The sequence below is a fragment of the Porites lutea genome, chromosome 4 (assembly GCF_958299795.1).
Source record: "Porites lutea chromosome 4, jaPorLute2.1, whole genome shotgun sequence".
Taxonomy (NCBI): Eukaryota; Metazoa; Cnidaria; class Anthozoa; order Scleractinia; family Poritidae; genus Porites; species Porites lutea.
The window spans coordinates 4,151,035-4,172,597 of NC_133204.1; the positions used below are offsets into that span (position 1 = coordinate 4,151,035).

General features: G+C 39.2%; 2 protein-coding genes and 1 long non-coding RNA gene across 3 annotated transcripts; 2 read left to right on the forward strand and 1 right to left on the reverse strand.

Moving 5' to 3' along the window:
- On the forward strand, positions 1-18,278 carry LOC140935315 (TBC1 domain family member 15-like). Its single transcript, XM_073384868.1, has 11 exons — positions 1-88; positions 1,325-1,583; positions 2,393-2,468; positions 2,741-2,987; positions 7,110-7,213; positions 7,884-7,951; positions 13,360-13,506; positions 13,962-14,052; positions 14,765-14,913; positions 15,724-15,865; positions 17,186-18,278. The coding sequence occupies exons 2-11, from the start codon at positions 1,364-1,366 to the stop codon at positions 17,304-17,306; spliced, it is 1,365 nt and encodes a 454-aa protein (XP_073240969.1). The 5' UTR covers positions 1-88; positions 1,325-1,363; the 3' UTR covers positions 17,307-18,278.
- LOC140932808 (uncharacterized) lies at positions 8,108-12,665 on the forward strand (the record flags this gene model as incomplete). The annotated part of the gene is made up of 2 exons (XM_073382315.1): positions 8,108-9,351; positions 11,034-12,665. A coding segment is annotated over one exon (1,218 nt), but the record flags the coding sequence as incomplete, so codon positions are not given.
- A 641-nt stretch (positions 18,279-18,919) lies between the features above and the next one.
- LOC140935362 (uncharacterized) lies at positions 18,920-20,039 on the reverse strand. The gene is made up of 3 exons (XR_012165195.1): positions 19,878-20,039; positions 19,426-19,552; positions 18,920-19,129 (listed from the first exon to the last, which is right to left on the reverse strand). It is a non-coding gene; the product is annotated as an uncharacterized lncRNA (long non-coding RNA).
- Positions 20,040-21,563: the final 1,524 nt, after the last annotated feature.

Here is a 21,563-nt window from a genome sequence, read left to right on the forward strand (position 1 = left end):
CATGAAAGAATAACCCTTCTATTTCTGTGTCAGCTGTGTACAATACTTGATTGTGTACTTTGAAGCAGAAAATTCCCAGAACAATGAGGTAAGCTATGTCAGTTTCATTTATTTTCACGCCAACTTTAACAACTTACGCGAAATCATATTCTGCACGACTGAGTGTGATTTTGAGCTCTCAACTTTGAACTGGATATCACTTTACCACTCAGCTGAACTTAGTTATAGTTAACTTGCTTGCCAATGTTGTAGTACCACAGTGAGTACAGCTGTTGTAAAACAGGGGTTCTGAACTGACACCATTTTGCCTAGTAGCTGTCGTTGAGGACTTACCCTGAAGAATATACAGTCAAACCCCGACAACTCGATGGCTAATCATTTTGCCGTTTCCGAGGAAATAAGTTAGATTGCACTGTACCATACTGAAGGACTGAAAAGTCAGTAATCAGTATCTTTAAAATGGCAAATTGAATTTTGGAATCCACCCCGATAACTCGAACCCTCGCTAACTCAAAGCGCTTTTTGTTTCCCTTCAGAGTTCGAGTTACCGTGGTTCTTCTTTATTGCATTCACGCCTGAAGTCTTCCAGGTTCTACTGTATTGCATTTCACACATGAAATCTTCCATAAGTTGTGGGTCATCCCCTGAAGAATTTCTCAAGTTTTTTTTTTCTATAAAGAGTTGCATGAATTCTCTATTACCCTTTGGTGTGGTTGTTCAAAAGATGGATAACACCATAGTTAATAGAGTGGAATGGTTATGAAGCCGGTCAGACTCTTTTGTTATACAGGGCTTCTAATGAAGATTTCCTTGAAAATTAAGGTTTCACTCCAAAGAAATTCCTACCAATTTGTTTGCACTTCCCCTGATAAAATCCTCCTTGCTTTTAAATTACCCCTGAAGAATTCAGAATTGTTCTAAACCTGGGGGATGCTAAATTGATGCATATTTCCTGTTTAAATGGTAGTTGAAAAGTCCTGCCACCTTAAACCTTCACTTAGCTTTATTAAGACTGTATCATGTCTTGCGATGATATTATTATTTTTATGGCATGTACTTTAAAAGTTTGCTCTATTCAAAACCACTAAGACATACAAAACCAGTTTTTTTCGACAAGGCTTAAATATTGTTCTTACAAAATGTAATTCTTTTTCATCCTGATGATCACATATTTCTTTGCACTTGAAACCTAAAAAAGGAAACTGAGAATTTCAAGAACAATGAGGTTGAACCATATTTCTGCAACCAGTATTGTGATTAAATTATTCAAGTTTTAATTGATGTGGAATTTATCTGACTGGTAATTGTACACCTTACATTTTAGATCTCACATTGGTCTCAACATACTATAGTCTTGATAGTGATGTGTGAAAACTCAAAAAAACCAAATGAAAGTGGAAAACATTTGACGATTGACGAGAAAGCTGCTGCCAACTTTGTAGACTGTTCCAAATTATCTGGTGAAAGCCCTGTTCAAATAAGTGAACGTACAAGGGCCCTTAGTAATGACGTGTGGGAGACATTCTTTGATGCTGATGGCAGAGTGGTGAACGAATCAGCTCTCAGGAAAGCAGTATTCAAAGGTATCATATAATGTCATGAAAGATACCGTAAAATTCCGAAAATAAGCCCTGGGGCTTATATTTTTCAAAGGCCCTTTTTGAGGGGCTTATTTTTGTAGAGGCTTATATTCAGGGGGGCTTATCAATGGAGGGAAATTTGTGTTTCAAAATTGATTGGGCTCGCCTTTTAGTTGGAACGAAATTTACCGGTTTTGCTTTGTTTTACCTTGTATTTGAGGGCAATTTCCAAGTACAAGCCCCTGGGGGCTTATATTTGGAGGGGTGATTTAACGGCGGGTTTTTTGCATTACTAGTTTGGGGGACTTATACATGGAGGGGCTTATTTTCAGAATTTTACGGTATTAATCACTGTGGATAATGCATACAAAGGGTTTAGTTTTATCATTTGTCTCACAATTGTCACTTTGATATTGATCGCGACATTTCGACTGCACATTGCAGGTCTTCGTCAGGTGAAAGTGTCAATTTACTGAGTCGAACTATTTGTATCACTGTGGTTGTTAGTGATTTGTGTATCACAAACCTGACACTCATGGTTGGTGGGTTTTAATCCAAGACATTGTTGGCATTTTCTTTGTCTCTCAATGCCAACAATGCTTTGGATCAAAACCCACCAACCATGAACAAGGATTGTGATACACCAATCACTAATAAACACGGTGATACAAATAGTTTGCATCTGTTTAGTGCCCCCGTGGCACACACTTTGTATTGAAATGTCTTGTTGCCATCTGGCTGTAAACTTGTAAGTGGGGGTCCTGTGCAGTAACATAAATTTACTTTTGTGTTTTTTTGAAATTATATTTTAGGTGGAATTGATTACAGGATTAGAAAGGAAGTGTGGAGTTTTTTGTTTGGATTATATCCATTTTCGTCCACAAGGAGGTACTGTATTAAACATCATACTACACTGTGCAATATCATTTCATTTCTAAATTTCAGCTTTTTTACCGACATGTACATGTAAATTACTAAGGACCTAAGACTAAGAAAATTTTAAAGGCTGCCGTGACAAAAAGAGCGCTGTCAATGAGATAAAATTAGTGTTTTCTTCATTTTCTCTGTCCATTCAATAGTACTTTGTAATACAAGTCATGTAAATTCAACTAGCCATGATTATTACGGTACTAATACACAAATATTTGATTTAATTCTAGAGAAAGAGAAGCCCTTTCTGCTGAGAATGATGCCCGATACCAAGCTTTGAAAATGAGATGGAAAGAACTTGTACAGACATTCGAGCCCCCAGTTAATCCAGACATCCCTGAATCAATACCTTTATACTTACGTGAATGTCAGAGCTGTAACGCTGAACTCAATGAACTAAATGCTCAAGGAAACCATGAACAAGAAGTTCCACTGGTAGGAGAGGATCGAGTTGTGTTTCTGACTTTGACAGCAAAGGTTTGTTTGATATCTGGTTATTAGGTGTGTTTTGAACAGTGTTCCATGTGTTGCACTTCATATGTGAGCTTTGTCCGTATTCACCAAAGTCAGGGTTCCTTCCGTGAGTCTGCTGGTTCTAAACTTACATGAACATGTAGTTTATTAATATATAGATTTAGCCAGGGCTAAAAGCGAATTAAGCTCCCGTTAATAAATTCATAATTTAAATGAAACAATAAACTTGCAATCCACAGATCAGGGTACATTCATGTGACTTTTGAGGCAAAGGCTAAGTGATTTTAGAGAAAAATAATTTGACAGTCCAGGAGTGAAACAAACTTTACATTGAGTTAGTAGTCTTATTTGTACACCCAAAAATAGCAATCATGTTCGATCACAGTAGATTAGGCCTGGAAAGTGTATTGTATTTGCTTTAGCTGTTGCATCATAATGTGGCATTCACCAGTCTCTCCAACATCGCTCCGTTTGAGAGACTAATAATTGGACAACCCTGAAATATAATACTATGAAGGAACGGTGAAGCAGACTATTTTTCCCGAAACTTCGCGTACACATTAAAGACAACAACAACTTGCCACATGATAAGTTTCATCGATTTTTATTTCCATTTCTAGCAAATTTCCAGACCTAAACTTCGCCACATATGTTCTCTATATTTAACCATGTTATGAAATCCGAACGTGGCACTAACAGTGAGCCTGGGTTACCTGTGATCAAAGCACGCCCTTCCTTTGCACAACAAATTATAGCATTGAGCACATTATAAAACGTTTTCATGAAGAGAATTCCATAGTGCCGGGACTTTTCAGTTAGAAAAATCTGTTCCTATGTGATATGCAGTTTAATAATTATGGGCTTTTAGTGAAAACGATGAAAAAAAATCCCAAAATCACCTTTTCGGCCAGCCGGACGGGTTCTCACTTTTGACAGGCACCAAATTTGCAGTGCGATTAAAAGAGTTACGCTTCAACATGATAGAGATTTTGTTATGTTTAGGTTTTATTTCGCTGTATTTGTAAAACTGTTTATGGTATTGTTATGTGTAATCTTTAAAAGCTAGTGATTATTTACGCGCTGCGTTTTGAGTATTCCTGCATGCGATGTTTATGTTTGACTCGAAACAACCGGTGCAGTGATAAAAATTGCAAGAGCCAGAGGGACTACTAACAATCAATAAAATAAATATAATTCGGTGAAACATGTACAGAGACAATAATTTTCATTCACGAAGACAACTATTGAGAGTAAAGTGTCTCTGAAAATCGTGAGTCTGAGGTAAGCATATAAAGCTTATTTATGTTTTAAGCCGGCTTCCCGGTGTCTGCTCTTTTGCAAGATGAACTCGAGGCAAGAAAATCGCTCAGAGCTTTCTGTTTACAGCCAAAATCATAACTAAATATTCTTCGGAACCTTTTCTTTGAATTTGCGGTCAAAAGACGTCTAAAGGATTTTTAAACCTGATACTATTGTAGGCTCGACGTCAGGAAACCGAAAAAAAAAAACACATCAAAGACGATAATTGCTCAGGCTTACCAGTCGAGATGCTGCTTCTGAAGGTCATCAAGTGTTCCAGAATCGCTTAAAACTTTTCAACCCTCTTACGCCTCAAGCAAGGGCAAGTGAGTAGGCTCATTTTTGAAAACGATGCCATCAGAAATCGGATTTCCAAAGACTTTGACAAGCCGTGCATTTGTCAATAAAAGCGCAATAAACAAACCAGCCATGAATTACAGAACAATCTTGATAGCAGCTGTATTTCATTTTGTACAGCAAGTGGAAAAAGACAATTAAAAACATCACAAGTTGACACAAAACTCTGTCAGCTTCAGTTGTCAAAGTAAACAATTTTCCAGACGCTGCATAAATTTTTCCGCATGAACTCACCTGTCAAATTTTGACCAATCAGAACACAAAAATTGGACTTAGAGCGTGATCAACGCGTGACAGTGAGAAAAGTAAAAAACGATTGCCTTCCCTACATGTAAAAGCCAGTTGAATTTTCGCGTCCGAGGTCAGTTCGAAATCAAAATTTTAAAAGTGCGGCTTATGAACACGACTTATTTTATATGCATTTTAAAAAAAATTGAACTTGAGCCTGCGATCATTTGAAAAGTAGCAACTTGTCAGCGGATAACTTCAAAAAACAATCAAACTCAGTGGGTCGATACCTGAGCCGGCGATACGGTCAGGCGATACTGGTCAGCAGAAACACTATTTTGACAGCTGTCATTTAATCAAAACATGGATGTACAATATCAGGCTGCAGGCTCCCAAACTAGCTAGAAAGTGTGAGTTAAACATTGGTATGCCCGTGGTGCGGACGGACGGAAGGTCGGGTGGTCGATGTAGGTCACGTGATTGCCGAATTTTCTAGGATAGATCGATTTTCTAAGCTATGGGTGACCTCAATGGATAGAAAAATGAGCCTGCAATACATTCAGGTGATGATGGTCAGTGTATACTCTAGTTTGACAGCTGTCAATTAACCTTCATTAGAATGGCGAATATTCGAATTAACAGACTACGAGTGTGAGTAAGACATATCCGTCTGGCTTGTAGTGGAAAATGACAGATCGTGTACCTGAGCGAACCTGAGCCCAAGTTAATCTATGCACATATCCCATTTTGACAGCTGTCAATTGACCGTAATTTGGCTTGCCAATATAACTTTAAACGACTGTCAGCCGACTGACAGCCCAGCCCGGGGTAGTTTCGTTTTTATGTTGAATTGGTAAGTGTGACATATTATATCAGCTTATATGTAAGGTAAGGTAAGGTAAGGTAACTTTATTTAAACACGGTATTTCCTTCAGGTATACATTTACATCGAAGTATAGAAAAACTAACTTCCTAACTAATCTAAAATCTAAGATAAAAACTAAAATAATAAAGATGAAAAGAAAACACCTGCTTTTCAAGGAGGCCGTGTGTAAAAACAGAAAATCGCTAATTAAATTATTTGTCAATCGAAATTTACGTCTCTTAATTTTCCCTTCAATATACTAGGGGATGTCAATTGCCGCACCTCCAGAGGCAAGCCGTTCCATAACACACTTCCGCTGTAAGAAAGACTTCTTTTATAAAATTCAGTACGGGGTTGTGGAACAGCGAGCTTGTATTCATTCTCTCTAAGATTATAACTGGTTAAATCGCAGCGACGAACAAAACGCGAAGTCAGATATATGTAGGGGCAAAACGACTGATCTTTGATCTGAGCCTGCGAGATGGTCATGTGATAATTGTCAGCGGATGTCTGTTTTTGACAGCTGTCAATCTAATCGTACTCATACGGATGGCTTACAAAACTGAAAGGCTAGTCAAGTTGTGCAAGATCTATTGTGACATTTGACATCGGCTTACATGAAGTGTGTGTACGGGTGGGCGTACTCTACGTCATAACCAAATTTTCTCGGATGGATAGTTTACCAAATTTTGTTACCCATGGTGCTCCGCTTCGCGCGCGGGAGCTCCGCTATTATTTAATAGCTAAATGTAACGGCAAGAAGCAAATCACCTTTGAATCTCATTTTTCATGTCAGACAAGAATTGGGTCATTGTGACTGAAATTTTAATCAATGATGCATTTCCATCATCATGGCCTTTGTGTTTTTGTTATTTTGTTGTTGGTTCTTCTGACGGAAAATCTTGCTCCTTATACCTTATTAAAGTGCTGGAACAACTATATTAGTTGTTAAAAGGCTTCAAACACTTACAAAATGCAGTGCCGGGTAAGCACTTTTATGTGGGTGGAGATGCACCTGAGACATCCCTTTTTCTTCTTTTTAAATACAATAAATTTTGTAAATCAAGGTGAAGCATTGCACTTAGAGGGTTACGTAATAAAAGTGCCTTGCCCACTGAAAGCAATACATGAATGACACAGCCAAGACTTGAACCTAGACCTCTTGATACAGAGTCCAGCGTACTTAAACAGGCTGTACCTTCATGTCCATGGAGTTATGTTCATTATTCCTTATTCCATTCCTGTATATGTACATTATTTCCTTTAAAACTGGTTTATTGAACAAATTTATCATAACATTCTTGTATAGTGTATTTAACAAGTAGCCATTAAGTAAGTCAGCCACAAAAATGAACTGACTCAAATGTTTGCTTCAGTTTCATGCCCATCGACAACCAGTGGACATGGTTAAGTTGCGTCAGTCAATTAGGGTTATAGATAAAGATGTGCCTAGGACAGACAGAGGTCAAGTTTATTTTGAGTGAGTAAACTTTATCCTATTTTTTAGTCATGAATAACAAATTTCTTATGTTATTATGTGATGAAAAAGAAGCCATTGACAGAGTCTGGTCTTAGCAAGGTTAAAACAAGACTGCAGTAGTAACTTTAATCTCTAGTTAGTGGTTGAAACTTGGTTTTTAGCCAAAGGCAGTTACAGCCAATATTTACCAGATATGCACGTTAAATGAAAGGAGACACACTGATTTCTTTTGTATTTTCCTTTTCTTTTTTAATTTAACGATTTTTAAGTGAACATGTTATCTATTTCTTCCAAGGTGCACAACTTGTGTAATGTACCTATAAAACTAATTATAGAACTGTGTGACAGATTTGTGCATATTACTAAACACATTGTATAGTAGATTCTTGTTTGGTTGAACTAAGGAAAGGCGGCTATATATCTAATAAATTCAAAAAAGGCTGCTTTGTCAATGGGTCATTGCTAATTGTGCATTGGGCATTTGGATATTCAGAACTCGCTGCAATAATTTGCCTTGGAGCAACCGCCTAACAATGGGTTCTGAGTGCACAATTGCCGAATGCCCAAAATGAACCCGGCGTTTTTAAATCAGGCAATTTTAAATAGCTTTAATTTGTCATACAATGTAATCACTTTGTTGTGCGAACTTTAAACATGATGTTTCTTATAGGGGAAAGGGAAATCAGAATCTCCTTGTTCTGAGGGATATTTTAATCACATATAGTGCATATCATCAAGGTACATAATTCAAACACATAAGTAATATATTATTATAGCGCTTATTCTACCTCGCATTTGCATACATTCTGAGATCACATGAGATAGCAAGTCACGTGACTTCGAGCTCAGTGCGAGTTTGATTTCGGGCAAGGTCGCTTGGAGCACTAGTCGCTCCCACAAAATTTTCAGAAATTTCATCCATTTCTCGTTCAGAGCCTCAAGCCGAAGATATTAGCGATGTCAAAACAATCTGAGGACGATCTCCTCGCCGACGAAATTGAGGACGAGGGCGAAGAAGACCAGATAAACAAGGATTCGCTACCCGACGAACGCAACGCGGTGCCTGCACACGCTTCACGACAACTCAAGGACAAAACAGCCGCTTCCTCGGAAGAAATTAGCCAACTCACCCACGCAATTCTAGGCCTGACGAAAAGCCTGCCAGAACTCATCAATTCGCCGCGGGGAGAGACAAAAGACAAAGGAAAACGGCCGGCGAGCAAATCTCCAAACGCTGTTCCCGCCAAAAAAGCAAAAAACAAAGATGGCGAGGCGAGAAGCTCCACGAGCGCCTCCGACCAGTCAACTGACTGCGAGAAACTCTATGACTCTGTGTTAAACAACAACAGTGATGAGTCAGAGCAAAACACCACTCGTAGTGGTGATGAGGATGATTTCCTCTCGGAACTCGTAAAAGAATACGAGTCTGACGATATCGTGGGCGAAAGTCTCGAAAATGAGAAACTAGCCAAGCTAGTTGACAAAATGTTCCGCTGCAAACTAAGCGAGAAAAATCTCAAAGACCGGCTTGAGAGGCAGGAGAGACCGGCTAATTGTACTACAGCCAAGCCTCCCAAGGTAAACCCGGGCATTTGGCGTCGACTGAGAGAGCCAACTAAGAAGAGGGATTTACAATTTTTCAAAATACAACAAGCCCTCACAAAAGGCATCCTGCCAGTTGTCCGAATCACGGACAAGCTTATGCAGGCAAAATCGCTTAATGCTGATGAATGCCAAGACCTAAAGAAACAGGGGCTGGAGGCCATGTCCCTCCTCACTCATGCCTCTTATGAAATAAACATGCAGTGCCGTCTTCTACTGAGACCAGATATTGGGAGGGAATACTCAGCTCTCTGCTCCTCCCAGTTGCCATTTACAGATTTTCTCTTTGGAGATGATCTACAAAAGCATTTGAAAGATATTGGCGATCAAAACAAAATTGGGGCCAAGATCACCCCTAATTATAAAGGGCATCGCCCTTCTCCAGGAAGACCTGGCAATAACAGCTATAATGGCTATAAGCAGTCAAAAAACTGGAGAGGCAACAACTTCAAACCTTGGAAATCCAAGAACAATGCCAACCGGGACAAGACAACCCGGACAAGCCAATAGAACACTTGCTGCCAGCTACTAGCACAGTAAGTATATGTTCGCCTCTTTGTACCAATGTATATATTGCTGGAAACATAGCTAAGCATTTCAGTGCTTGGCAGACGCTCACGTCTGACCCCTACATTTTACGCATCGTTAAGGGTTACCAACTAGAGTTTTGCAACCCTCCTTGCCAGGCGCTCACCCCTAGAGCTGTCAAACTTTCTTGTAAAGAGACAGATATTGCTACTACTGAAATTAACAAGCTTTTAACTAAAGGGGTCATTAGGAAAGCTACTCATGTTCCTGGTGAATTTATCTCAACAATTTTCACCAGGCCCAAAAAAGATGGGTCTCACCGTCTTATTTTGAACTTGAAAAAGCTAAATGAGCATATTGAGTACCATCACTTCAAGATGGATTCACTGCCTAACGCACTTCAACTTATGAAGCCTAATTGTTGGATGGCTGTCTTAGACCTAAAAGACGCATACTACTCTGTTCCTATTAGGACTGAGGACAGAAAATACCTTCGTTTCAAGCACGAAGGCCAACTTTATGAATTTGTTTGCCTTCCTAATGGCCTCTCTAGTGCACCCAGAATTTTTACCAAATTGTTAAAACCTGCCCTTGCCAAATTAAGGGAGGATGGGGTGCTTCTAGTAATTTACATTGATGACATTATACTTTTTGCCGATGACCCTCCGACATTGGTCATATTTATACAAAGGGCTATTACATTGTTGCAGTCTCTGGGATTCACTATCCATTCTGATAAATCCCAACTTGTCCCATCCCAGAGAGTCAATTTCCTGGGTTTCATTTTAGACTCGGTTGTGATGACAGTCTCTATGAAATCGGACAAGGCTGATAAAGCAAAATCAGCCATTTTACAGCTCCTCAGAACAGAGCAGCCTCTTATTAGAGAGGTTGCATCTGTAGTTGGGCAAATGGTGTCATGTTTTCCTGGCGTCAAATATGGCCCACTGTATTACCGTGCTCTTGAAAATGACAAAACTGATGCTTTAAAGACGAATGGGTGGAACTTAGATGACAGAATGCTCATCTCTGATATAGCTAAGAAAGACATGTCTTGGTGGCTTTCAAATATTGACAATGATCCATGCCCTGTCAGGCCTATGAAATACAAATTAACCCTTAAATGTGATAGCTCTCTAGAAGGATGGGAAAGTGTTATTGAAAATTCTTCCCTTGCCGCAAATGGGCGATGGTCCCACAGTGAGAGTATGTGCCACATAAACTATTTGGAGATAAAAGCAGTCCTGTTTGGCCTTCAGTCCTTGTGCTCAGACTTAACAAACTGTAACATCAAAGTATTGTCTGATAACCAAACTGCGGTTTCCTACTTGAGAAATATGGGTGGCACTCACTCTCGGGACTGTAATGAGATTGCAAGAGAAACTCTTATGTGGTGCAAAGACAGGGGCATATCCTTAGCTGTCACCCATTTACCTGGAAAGCTTAATGTTGAAGCTGACCTAGCAAGTAGACATTTTCATGATGACACGGAATGGTCATTAGACACTCATGTTTATAACAGCTTAATTACTAAATGGGGTAATCCTGAGATTGATCTTTTTGCATCACGGTTGAATGCAAAACTGCCCTGCTACGCAGCATGGAAACCTGACCCATGTGCCCATTTTATTGATGCCTTTACACTTGACTGGTCTGTGTTTAAACTTGTTTACTGCCTCCCACCTTTCAGTGTTATTGGGAAAGTACTTCAGAAGATAATATTCTCCGAGACAACAGCAATCCTAGTTCTCCCCGACTGGCCAACACAGTTTTGGTACCCACGAGTAATGTCAATGCTAGTGGCGCCTCTACACCGAATAAAGCTGCAGAAGTCAACCCTGACCCTTCCCCACGATGTCAAGAACGTCCATCCCCTCTACCCCAAGCTCCGACTGATTGGCTGTCTTGTGTCAGGAAATCCCTCCAGCTGCAAGGAATAACTGGTGAAACTTTGAACATTATTATTGATTCTTGGAGAGAAAGTACCCAGAAGCAATACAGATCCAGCATATCAGCTTGGATAAATTACTGTAAAGAACAGAAGATCAGCATTACAACACCTTCATTACCACAACTGTTGAACTTTCTAACTCTTCAGTCCAAAAAGCTTAGCTACAGTGCTCTAGGGACCACTAGAAGTGCTCTTTCCTCCTTCATCAATATTGATGGCTTCAAAGTAGGAGAACACCCTATTATTTCACGTTTTATGTCGGGTGCTTTCAACAGGAAACCAACTTTCCCCAGATATGTGGAAACATGGAACCCCCAAATTGTTCTCAGCCACCTCAAGGGCTATCCTGACACCAAGGAAATGTCTCTGAAGCAATTGACTTTGAAACTGACTATGATTTTGGCCTTAGTTACTGCACAACGAACACAGACTCTTAAGTTGCTGTCAATCAATGACATGCAATCTAAAGATGGAGAATATGTTTTTCAAATTACTTCCATTCTAAAGCAAACAAGTGCTCATGGTGGCCGGCAAAGACACCTGCCACCTATTGTGTTGAAGAAATATGACCATGATAAAACTCTTTGCGTTTTTACATTGTTACAAGAGTATCTTATTAGAACTTCTAACTTAAGGGGTTCATGTTCTCAACTCCTGATTTGCCACTGCAAGCCTCATGGGCCTGCTTCTAAAGACACTATTTCTAGGTGGCTCAAACAAGTTATGCTTGACGCTGGAATTAATACTTCTGTTTTTAAGCCTCACTCCACCAGAAGTGCAGCCACTTCTGCTGCAAAGTCAGCTGATGTTCCTCTAGATGAAATTATGACCACAGCTGGCTGGCGTTCAAGCTCTGTGTTTGCTGTTTATTATAACAAACCACTGTTAAATGATAGTTCCTTTGCCAACAGTGTACTGGGAAAGAATTAGTGCCTTGGTAATAAATGCCATGCTTACGTTTCCTTATCTGGAATGTGTATTCTTTATTTTTTGAGAGCCCTATAGAGCTCTAAAATCTCATGTGATCTCAGAATGTATGCAAATGCGAGGTAGAATTGAATAATTAAACGAGACTTACCTGTAAGTTGAAGTTTGATTGAGATTCTACCGTAGCATTTGCAGAAATGAAGAGATCACATCCCTCCCTTCCCCTCCCCCTGTTCATATCATCCTATGGTGTTGCATACACCATATATTTACTATTCATCTATGGGGTGGTCTACAGGACTCCTCAAAAAAAAAAAAAAAAAATGCTTTCAAGACTGAGCTCGAAGTCACGTGACTTGCTATCTCATGTGATCTCTTCATTTCTGCAAATGCTACGGTAGAATCTCAATCAAACTTCAACTTACAGGTAAGTCTGGTTTAATTATTCAATTTCTCCAGTACTTCGGCCCAGTATACTCACTTAGCTACGGAAAGCTGAGAGCAATATCTATCATGCATATTTTGATATGTATGAACATGCCTTGTGTTCTGAATAAACTGGGTTGTCACTAGGGGCTGGGGGATTTCCCCCGGGTATTTAATAGAGACCTTTAGATTCGAGGACGAAAGCAACTGCGAGTACGAGATTTAATTTAAAGTTTTCGCGTATTTTAAAAAAATAGACACCCCGGAATTCTTCATTGTACTTTTTTTCACCAGAAAAGTTAGCACTGTTTTCTTTATTGGATGAGGTTAAGCCCTCTCCCGATCACAAAATGATCAAACTCCTAACTCGTGGTAGAATGACGATGGCCATCACATTTTCCCGCCAAAATGACGTTGGTTCGCGCGAACACTACTTAGCATTGGGAAAATGTTGTTCTCGTGGTCGTCCTCGTCTTAGAATCTAAAGCTCTCTACTGTGAGATTGACCCTTCACTAATCTCACATAGGAAAGTAAAAGAAACCTTAAGTTCTTCCAAGCTGTTCAATTCCCTACCTTAAAAAAAATCTAAGTCATGCTTGACAGCCCTGATAAAGATGCAAAACAAAACAAAAATGTAATGTTTTTTTTTTCGCCATGTATGAACTCATCATTTTGTTTCAATAGAGTGACTGTACTTAATTTCTTTGCTAGATGTAGGTTATGTTCAAGGGATGAATGACATCTTGAGTAGATTTCTAATCGTCCTGGGATCTGAAGCAGAGGCTTACTGGTGTTTTACTAATTATATGGACTCTGTAAAAGGTGACTTCCTGGATGATGGAATGCTGAATAAAATTGGTACGTATTAGATTATTAACTGACTGGTAACTGTAACCTTGCACTGTTGTAACTGGGTGAAATTGATATCATGGTCTTACATTTTATTCCTCTCACAAACAGGCAAATCTTTGCCCAGAAATTTGCAATTGCGTTTTGATTCATTTGAAACTGGTTACTATAATTATAACCTTGCACTGTTGTGAAGACACGGCCTGGCATAATGTTATTTCCTTTATTGCTCTTTCCAAAAGGTAAATGTTTGCTAAATCCACTCTGCATTTTAATACTAAAACACCATCAACAATATCAAAATATGACTATACGTTGTAAACGTAATTGCGAGAAGCTGCTAGTTATCATTAGTTAACTTATATTGTATATTTTTTGGATACTTTTTCGACTTTTAACAAAAAGGGGAAGAGTGTTTATAAAGGATTAAATAAAAGCATTTATGATTTTCGCTTCTCTTGCAGAACATGTTAGATTGTTGCTGAGAAAAATGGACGAACATCTTTACAATCACTTTGAAGCTCATGACATGGGTGACATGCTGTTTGTTCACAGGTGCATTTATAAATATTGGCCCCGTGAATCGTAATAACGACCTTGAGATGCGAAGACGAGGGCGAGTACGAGATTTGACTTAACGTTTTTTCGCGTATTCTCAAAGTCAAGACTTCCCGGAAAGCGTTAGCACTGTTAACTTTAGTGACCGAGATTACGCACTCTCCCGATCGCAAAAAGATAAAACTTCTAACTTTTGATATCTTGTTTTTCCCACCACGACATTCGCGCTAAAACTCGTAGTAGAATGACGACGGCTACCACGTTTTCCCGCCAAAATGTTGTTGGTTCACGCGGGAGTACTACGTTGTACTGAGAAAATTTCGTACTCGTCTTAGAATCTAAAGGTCTCTAGTGATGAACGGTGTTGACTCGTAGGGACAAAACACTTCTCGGCAGAGTGACAGAATAAAATAGCCAGAGGAAATGGTCGAATAATTTATTTGATAAGACGTTTTCATGAAACGAAATTCCATGCATGTAAGTGTGTCCTTTTGATCTATCGCTGCTTCCGAGCCTGTGAAAAGTTTGAAAATCGAATCTGAGGTACATGTAGGGCCTCGAACCTCGTTTTCACGATTTGGTGTATTTAAAAAGGATATGAACGAGGGTGAAGCCAGTGCATACTCTGCCATGCCAAATGGGGATACTTTGCCTTGGGTTTTCCTAATTTGTTCGTTATATTATAATCACTTTTTTTTTTTTTTGGAAGGTGGATTGTTTTGACTTTTAAAAGAGAGTTTCCATTTGAGGACGCGCTAACCATGTTTGAGATTATAAGTAGCCAGCATCTTGAATTGTCTTCAATGGAAGCTGAAAGAGAGCGTGAGAGACAAAGAGCTAAAGAACTAGAAAGAGATGGTTAGTGAGTTTATTAGTCATGTATTCATCCAATGAAGTAGGTGTATTATTACTTGAGTCTTACCGTGGCCTTTTATTCCCAGTTTTTGTGATAAGTGTCCTCTTCCCAAAAAGAGTTACCGTGTTTATTCGATTAACCGCCCTGGGCGCTTATTAAATTTTTGGACCTTGCAAGTGGGCGCTATTTCGAGTTGGGCGCTTATTAAATTTTCACCATTTTCAGCAAGTGCAGTATGTTTATTCTGCAACAAAACAGTAACAAAGCAAGGTTACTGTAAAATACTCTGAAGAAAAGTCCGTCTTCAAGAAAGTCTCTTACTTTTTCGATTTCAATTTCAATCTCATTGTCACTCAAGTCAATAAGTGAATTCTCTGGTGCTGTCCCCTCGATGTCCGACATCGTAACGTCGGCAAATGGGTTCGTTGCCTGAGAGGCATGGAATCAATCAGGATTTGCAATTCGTGTATGGGCGCTTATTAACTTTTTCTGCCTTTAGGATGGGCCCTTTTTTTTAAGGGGCGATCGCGACCCACCCCCTGCTTCCTCGCGCTAGACGTCAATAAATCTCACGCGCTTTACATTTTGATACGCGTGCTTGACGATCGCTACAGAGAATATAGAGGGTTTAGTAGCCTGAACATCACGCTTTTCTAGTTTGGAAGTGACGAAAAAGCGGAAATGGCCTGAGTATGAGTACAAATGGCAAAATCGACTTGATACATGTTAGCACGATAGTTACAAACCTGCCTGTTCATGTTTAAGTCTTAATTGTGCTTTTGTTGTTGTTGTTGTTGTTGTTGTTGTTGTAGGAGGGGAATTTCATGTTCAAGTTGTAGATATGAACACAAACTACTCATTCGAAGTGTTTGTATGCCTAGCTGTTTTAAAGGAATACAAGAATGAATTGCTAAAATCTTCAGAAATCTCATCGGTTTACAACACCATTCACAGGTAACTAAATGAGTTTGAATAGTTTGTGAAGGTGCTATTATAATCATTATCATTCTAAATGCTATAGGTTTAGCAACGGGACTGAACTTGTATCCTACATGCACAATTATACTTATAATACAACATTATTCTTCCCGAATACCGCCTCTGAGATTTACTTTCGTAAATTTGTACACGTAGACAACGTTAAAAGTCTTGATAACAAATCATTTAATGACGCGTCCCTCGGGAGACAAGTTAATTTTGTTTCCGTAAAGGTGATGTTACCCGGGACGATTCGCAATGACGATTTTAATCGTAACACAGCGTTGCAACATTGTTGCGACATTGTTTTGAATGGTTACAGCATTGCTGTTTTTCGCTAAAAATCGTCGTTGTGAATCGTCCTCTGTAACTGAAAAATCACCTTAAAATCTCAAAATGTTCCTCGGCTCAGCCTCAGGAAACATACCCTGCGAGCAGAGGCTACATTTCGCTGTGTGAGCTGGCGTGCGAAAAGTAGCTACTTTTCGCACGCCAGCTCATACCGCGAAAATGTAGCTTCTGCTCGCAGGGCACAGGAAACGGAGATTCTCAGGGAGCGAAATTAACTGTTTCCCTTGGAAACAGTTTCCAAATGTACATGTTTATTGTTCGTCCTTTATACCCGGGTCTTCAGGGAGTTTAAGTAGTGACGTTTTTGAGCGACTCACGTCGACCGGAAGTAGACTTTTTGCACTCTTGAAACTTGATTTTGTGCAAATTTTGGGCAAATCGTCTCTTTAAGAATGAAGACACTTAGCAATACAAATAATGGTAGCGTCAAGGCTTATTAAAAGAGAAAAGGCTCACTTTCGGTTAACGTGCGTCGCTGGGGCTGTGTCACGGCAGTCCGCTTCATTTTGTTTAATTTCGCCAATTACTCGCCCTCAATCGCTATAAGCAAATTAAGCAAAGAAATTTCATGTAAATGACAAAATCAGAAATTCGAGACTGACAAATATGTCTCGTGAGCATTATTTTTGAAGTTGCAAACAGCAGAGATCAACTTTGAAAAACTGTTAGGCTGAACAGTTTCCAAAAACCCTGTTTCAATCCGTTTCAATCTTCTTCGGTTTTGTCCATCCGTGGCATTTGTTGTATCTGTTGTGTTATTTTAACCTTCATTTAATGTTGTAAGTGGTTACTTTTATGTTTCTCTTAATTTAACGAGCATTTTGTAATTACCTAATTTTGCTGAATTTCGTGACACAGCTCCTTTTTAAGCTCCCTTTCGTTGTACTTAGTCCCTCTGTAATTGCTTTCCTTGTTAACGTTTGCGCTTTTTTCCTTCTGTTGCAGTTTATCAATGAAAATGGACCTGAATATCATTCTCATGAGAGCAGAAGAGTTATTTTTCAAATACTGCCGTAAATCTGTTGAAGACTGCTTTCAAGTGGTCGACCTCGAGAAGATTTCTTGACATCAGTCGATGAACTGATGATCCCTGAGCTTAATCCGTCGTTTACCCTAAAAAAATCATTTTATTACCAAATTCGAAAAAAGAGAAGTTCATTTGCCCTTTTTTGAAACTGTGTTACACAGTTTTACTTGATCGATGATAACTGCGTTATCAAACAACAAGCTAAAGGAATTTTATAGTTCAAAAGAGTTACAAGACAGATATGCTCATATCAGAATGTATTTTACCTTGAAACAATGAAGGAACAATTCACAGCGACATGTTCGTTTTAAGAATTCATACGTAATAAAGGTGAAGTACTTACATCTAATTTATGTGACCACGTCCTTTAGCAAAAGGACGAAGAATAAAAATTATAATGGGAAAAAAGAAAAAAAAATGGTAGTTCATTTATAGATTTACTATGTTTTAAAAATATGTATAAGTATTAATTTGTTTTTGTTTGACTCACAAAGTTATTTTGAACGGTGAGCTTTACACATAGTATCTTTTAGATGTATATTTAATTTGTTTTGTATATATACCAAAAGCGCTTTACTGCAGCCGAAAAAGATTATTTGGATTCCTCTTGTGCGTACCTTCTTTTGATGCTGTTTTAAAATTATTTCGCCGAATCTTCAGGTAACAGGAAAGAGTTTGTAATATAGTCTTAGATGTTGCAAGTAATATATCAAACATGAGACGCAGTGTTTCATCACCAGATGAAACACCGAGAAGAGAGTTGAAAATACGACGCGTAGCGGAGTATTTTTGACGAACTGCGAGGTGTTTCATCTGGTGATGAAACACTGTGTCGAATGTTTGATATTTCTTCTCAAACAAAATCATTTTTGAAGGAGAAATTAAGGATGCAAAAATGAGCCGTTTTTCATCCGATATCCAAACACTCATTAAACATTAATTTCCTTTGAATTTTCTTTATGAATTATTAATGAGTTTGAGAAATAAAAATACAAATTTTTGATGGTGACAAAGTATTTTTTTAGCCTCTTGTTAATAGATTTTTGAACTGCGAGATCGGTGATTTAAATACAATTTCGCTATAAACATCATTCAGATTTAGGCAGCGTTCACATTCGGTTCCCGCACATGGTGCCCGAGTACGGTACTCGCTGGGCACTAATGTGAACACACCCTTTTTCAAGTACCCACGCTAGAATTCAAGCACGGTATCCTAGTACAAGGTCTCGACCTTGTACTCGGGTCCCTGTGTCCAGACAATTTTTGTCAGTTCCGGGCAGTCCACTGCTTTAGCTTGCTTTGTTCTCGATGCTAAGCTCATGTTTCAAAATGGCGTCTGACGGGGAGGAATGGAGTAACTATGTACACAGTCAAAGGGTGAACACAACACCATTTTGTGCCGGTACCCAGGCACCGTTTCCCGAGTACCAAGTGTGGACAGCCCCTTAGTGCTCAAGCAAACTAGTGCCTGGGCACCGGCATCTTAACAAAATTTCGGCGTGGGTACGTGTGTTCACATTAGTGCACAGCGAGAAGCGTACTCAAGCACTATGCGTGGGCAACAGTGTGTACGCTGCCTAAGAGAATTCAGGGAGAATTTTTTGTCAACTGGACTAAGGCAGCGTTCACACTTGATGCCAGAGCGCGGTGTCCGAGTACGGTACTCTCTGGGCTCTAATGTGAACACACCATTTTTTCAAGTACCCACGCTAGAAACTCAGGCACAAGGTAGCAAAGTAGACGTAAACATTTTTTGTGGTTTTTATTGCAGATAAGTTGAAGGCGTTGTAAGCCTGCATTGAAAACTGATTTGAACCACCATGTTTATCTTTGCTTCATGTTCTTGCGAAATTCAGTGCCACCTTGAAGAGAGCAAAATACAGGAGATTGTAAAAAATACAGTAACTTGTTGTCAACCAGAATAACTAACACGAGCGACCTACAAAGATAATTGATAATTGGTGCTTAGTAACAGAGTAACTAGAAATCACTGTTGCTGTCAACTTTAATTTGTGAGGATTATATTGTTACATTTATTTATTGACGTGATTTTTAGCTTATTAAAGAAAAATAAAGCTTGATTTGTTTCGAGGGTCGATCGGTGTGTTGCCTCTAAAATTTGTATTTTACCTTCCTCCACAATAGCTTCTCCACTTACCTGAATCTCAATGACGACATTGATATCGAACGGCCAAATACTTTTTGGTCCAAGGGCAAGGGTCTTCAAACTCATCATCCGTGGCGTGAAGCTCGCATGATGATCGACCATTACAGACCTCTTTAACCTACAGAAGAGGAATAATGCATTAGGAGAGCAGGGAAGATCCCTGTCTCATGGACAACTCACTCATCAATCTGGGAAATTTTTGGTTGTGGAATCCGGATTACAGGGCTTTGGAATCCGGAATATAGCAAAAGAAATCCGGAATCCTACAAAAGATTATCCACTCCACGGACAAAGACTGGAATCCAGTACCTAGAATCCCGAATCCACGGTGTGGAATCCAGAATCCAAGTCGACTGTCTTGGATTCCCCTTCATGGGGCGACCATTTAAAAATCGCGAAATTAAGTAAAAATAAGGTATAAGGATTCGAAAAACGAGTCTGACCTTTTCAAAAGAAGAAGTGCTTTCGCATTTTGTATTTAATCCAAACCCGCAATGGTTTTGATATCTTTTCCTTCCGTAATTTGCGTAAATAACTTTAATTTTCCTTCCACCAAAGCAGATAATCCGTCCACTTTTACCTTCGCAGATTTCAGCAAAAAAAGTTGTTGCGTCTGCAATTTTAAAAATAGATAATAATTGAGTTATCAAAGAACTACAGCATAACAAAAGTAAAAGTAATAAAGTATTGTACAGTGCACGTGGCTACGCTAGACTTGTGGATAGATAGATAGTTAGATACATAGTTCTTTAATGAGTAATTACATGCAAGCCAAAAGCTACATTGCGTGATTAACACAATAGTGAGTTTACGCAACAGGACGGCAGGAAGAAGAGGACGGCAAAACAGCTGTGTGTGACAAACGTGACAGGGCTATCACTTGTGGGTTTTGTCGTGATCTTCACTTAACACCAAGGTTTTCTGCTCCTTTACAAAAAGATCTGTTTAAAGGAAAGTGAAGTTTGGCGAAAAGTTGTTTCAAATAAAATTATTGTCACGCTTGTCACACAAGGTTTGCCGTCTTCTTTCCTCTCCCGTCCTGTTGCGTAAGTTCACTAATATTAAAATAGGACACAAGAAACATATATTCCAAAAAATCTAAATCTAAATACATTAGCATATCATATAACTGCATATTTCATTCATTAAAAACTTGTCATAGAAGGAAAAAATGTTTGCTTAAAACGATTGGTACTAGAGGACAGTGGGGAAGAGTGCTATGCCCGCGTCCTGGATAAAGGAACAAGTTTACAACCTTCCCACCCACCCTAAGCTCTTGAAAATGTGGAACTCGGTGATATGTCCACCATTCTCTCGCAAGTTGATTCATTCAATCGAGCCTGTACGTTTAAAAATAACCAAGACAGACGAAAGTGTCCGTGATCGGGGGTCCAAAATATACGTATTCATCGAACTCCCGAGCAATCTCCTGCAAATAAACACACCCCCTTCCAATAATACCCCTGTAATTTCCCTAAAACTAAATGGCTAGTAACTGGAAATGGAGGGAAGCTGAACGGTTTTTAAAATTTTACGTCTACAAAATGCTTTGATCTATCAAAGATCAACGTTTTGCGTTATAAAATATTTTCATAATAATGAACTGGAAAGGATTTAAGAGTAGAGAAGTGCGCTCAGATGCAACCTTGGGCCCTGGCTCCACCCCAGGGACCGCGGAGGGGGAGGGGCTGGTAGGGCCGCGGCCCCACCACTTTTTTGCGCCCCCGCCCCCACTTTTTGCGCTGAAAAGAAAAATAATTAAAATAAAAAAAAAGACTTGAAACAAGTTTTTTTCCGTCTATATTCCGCTATATTCTCTGTATTTTCTTTAATTTCAAACGCCAGGCATTTTGTGGGGCTCTTGTGCTTTTCGCGGTAATTGTGCCCTGGGGCCGACTTGCCCCTTGATCAAACGCCATGCCTTGGCCACCCCTTCGCTTTGTTCGGCAGCGTGTTTTGTACTTCCAGCTCCGGCAGAGTTTTTTATCAGTTTTATCAGACAAAATGAAGAAAATTACTAGCTTTTTCAAGCCAAACGAAAGTGAGTAGTTGATTTAAGTTGATAAAAGTTTTATATTTTGTCTTTCTCCTTTCGAATCAATGAAATATTCGATGGCAAGAAGAATTAC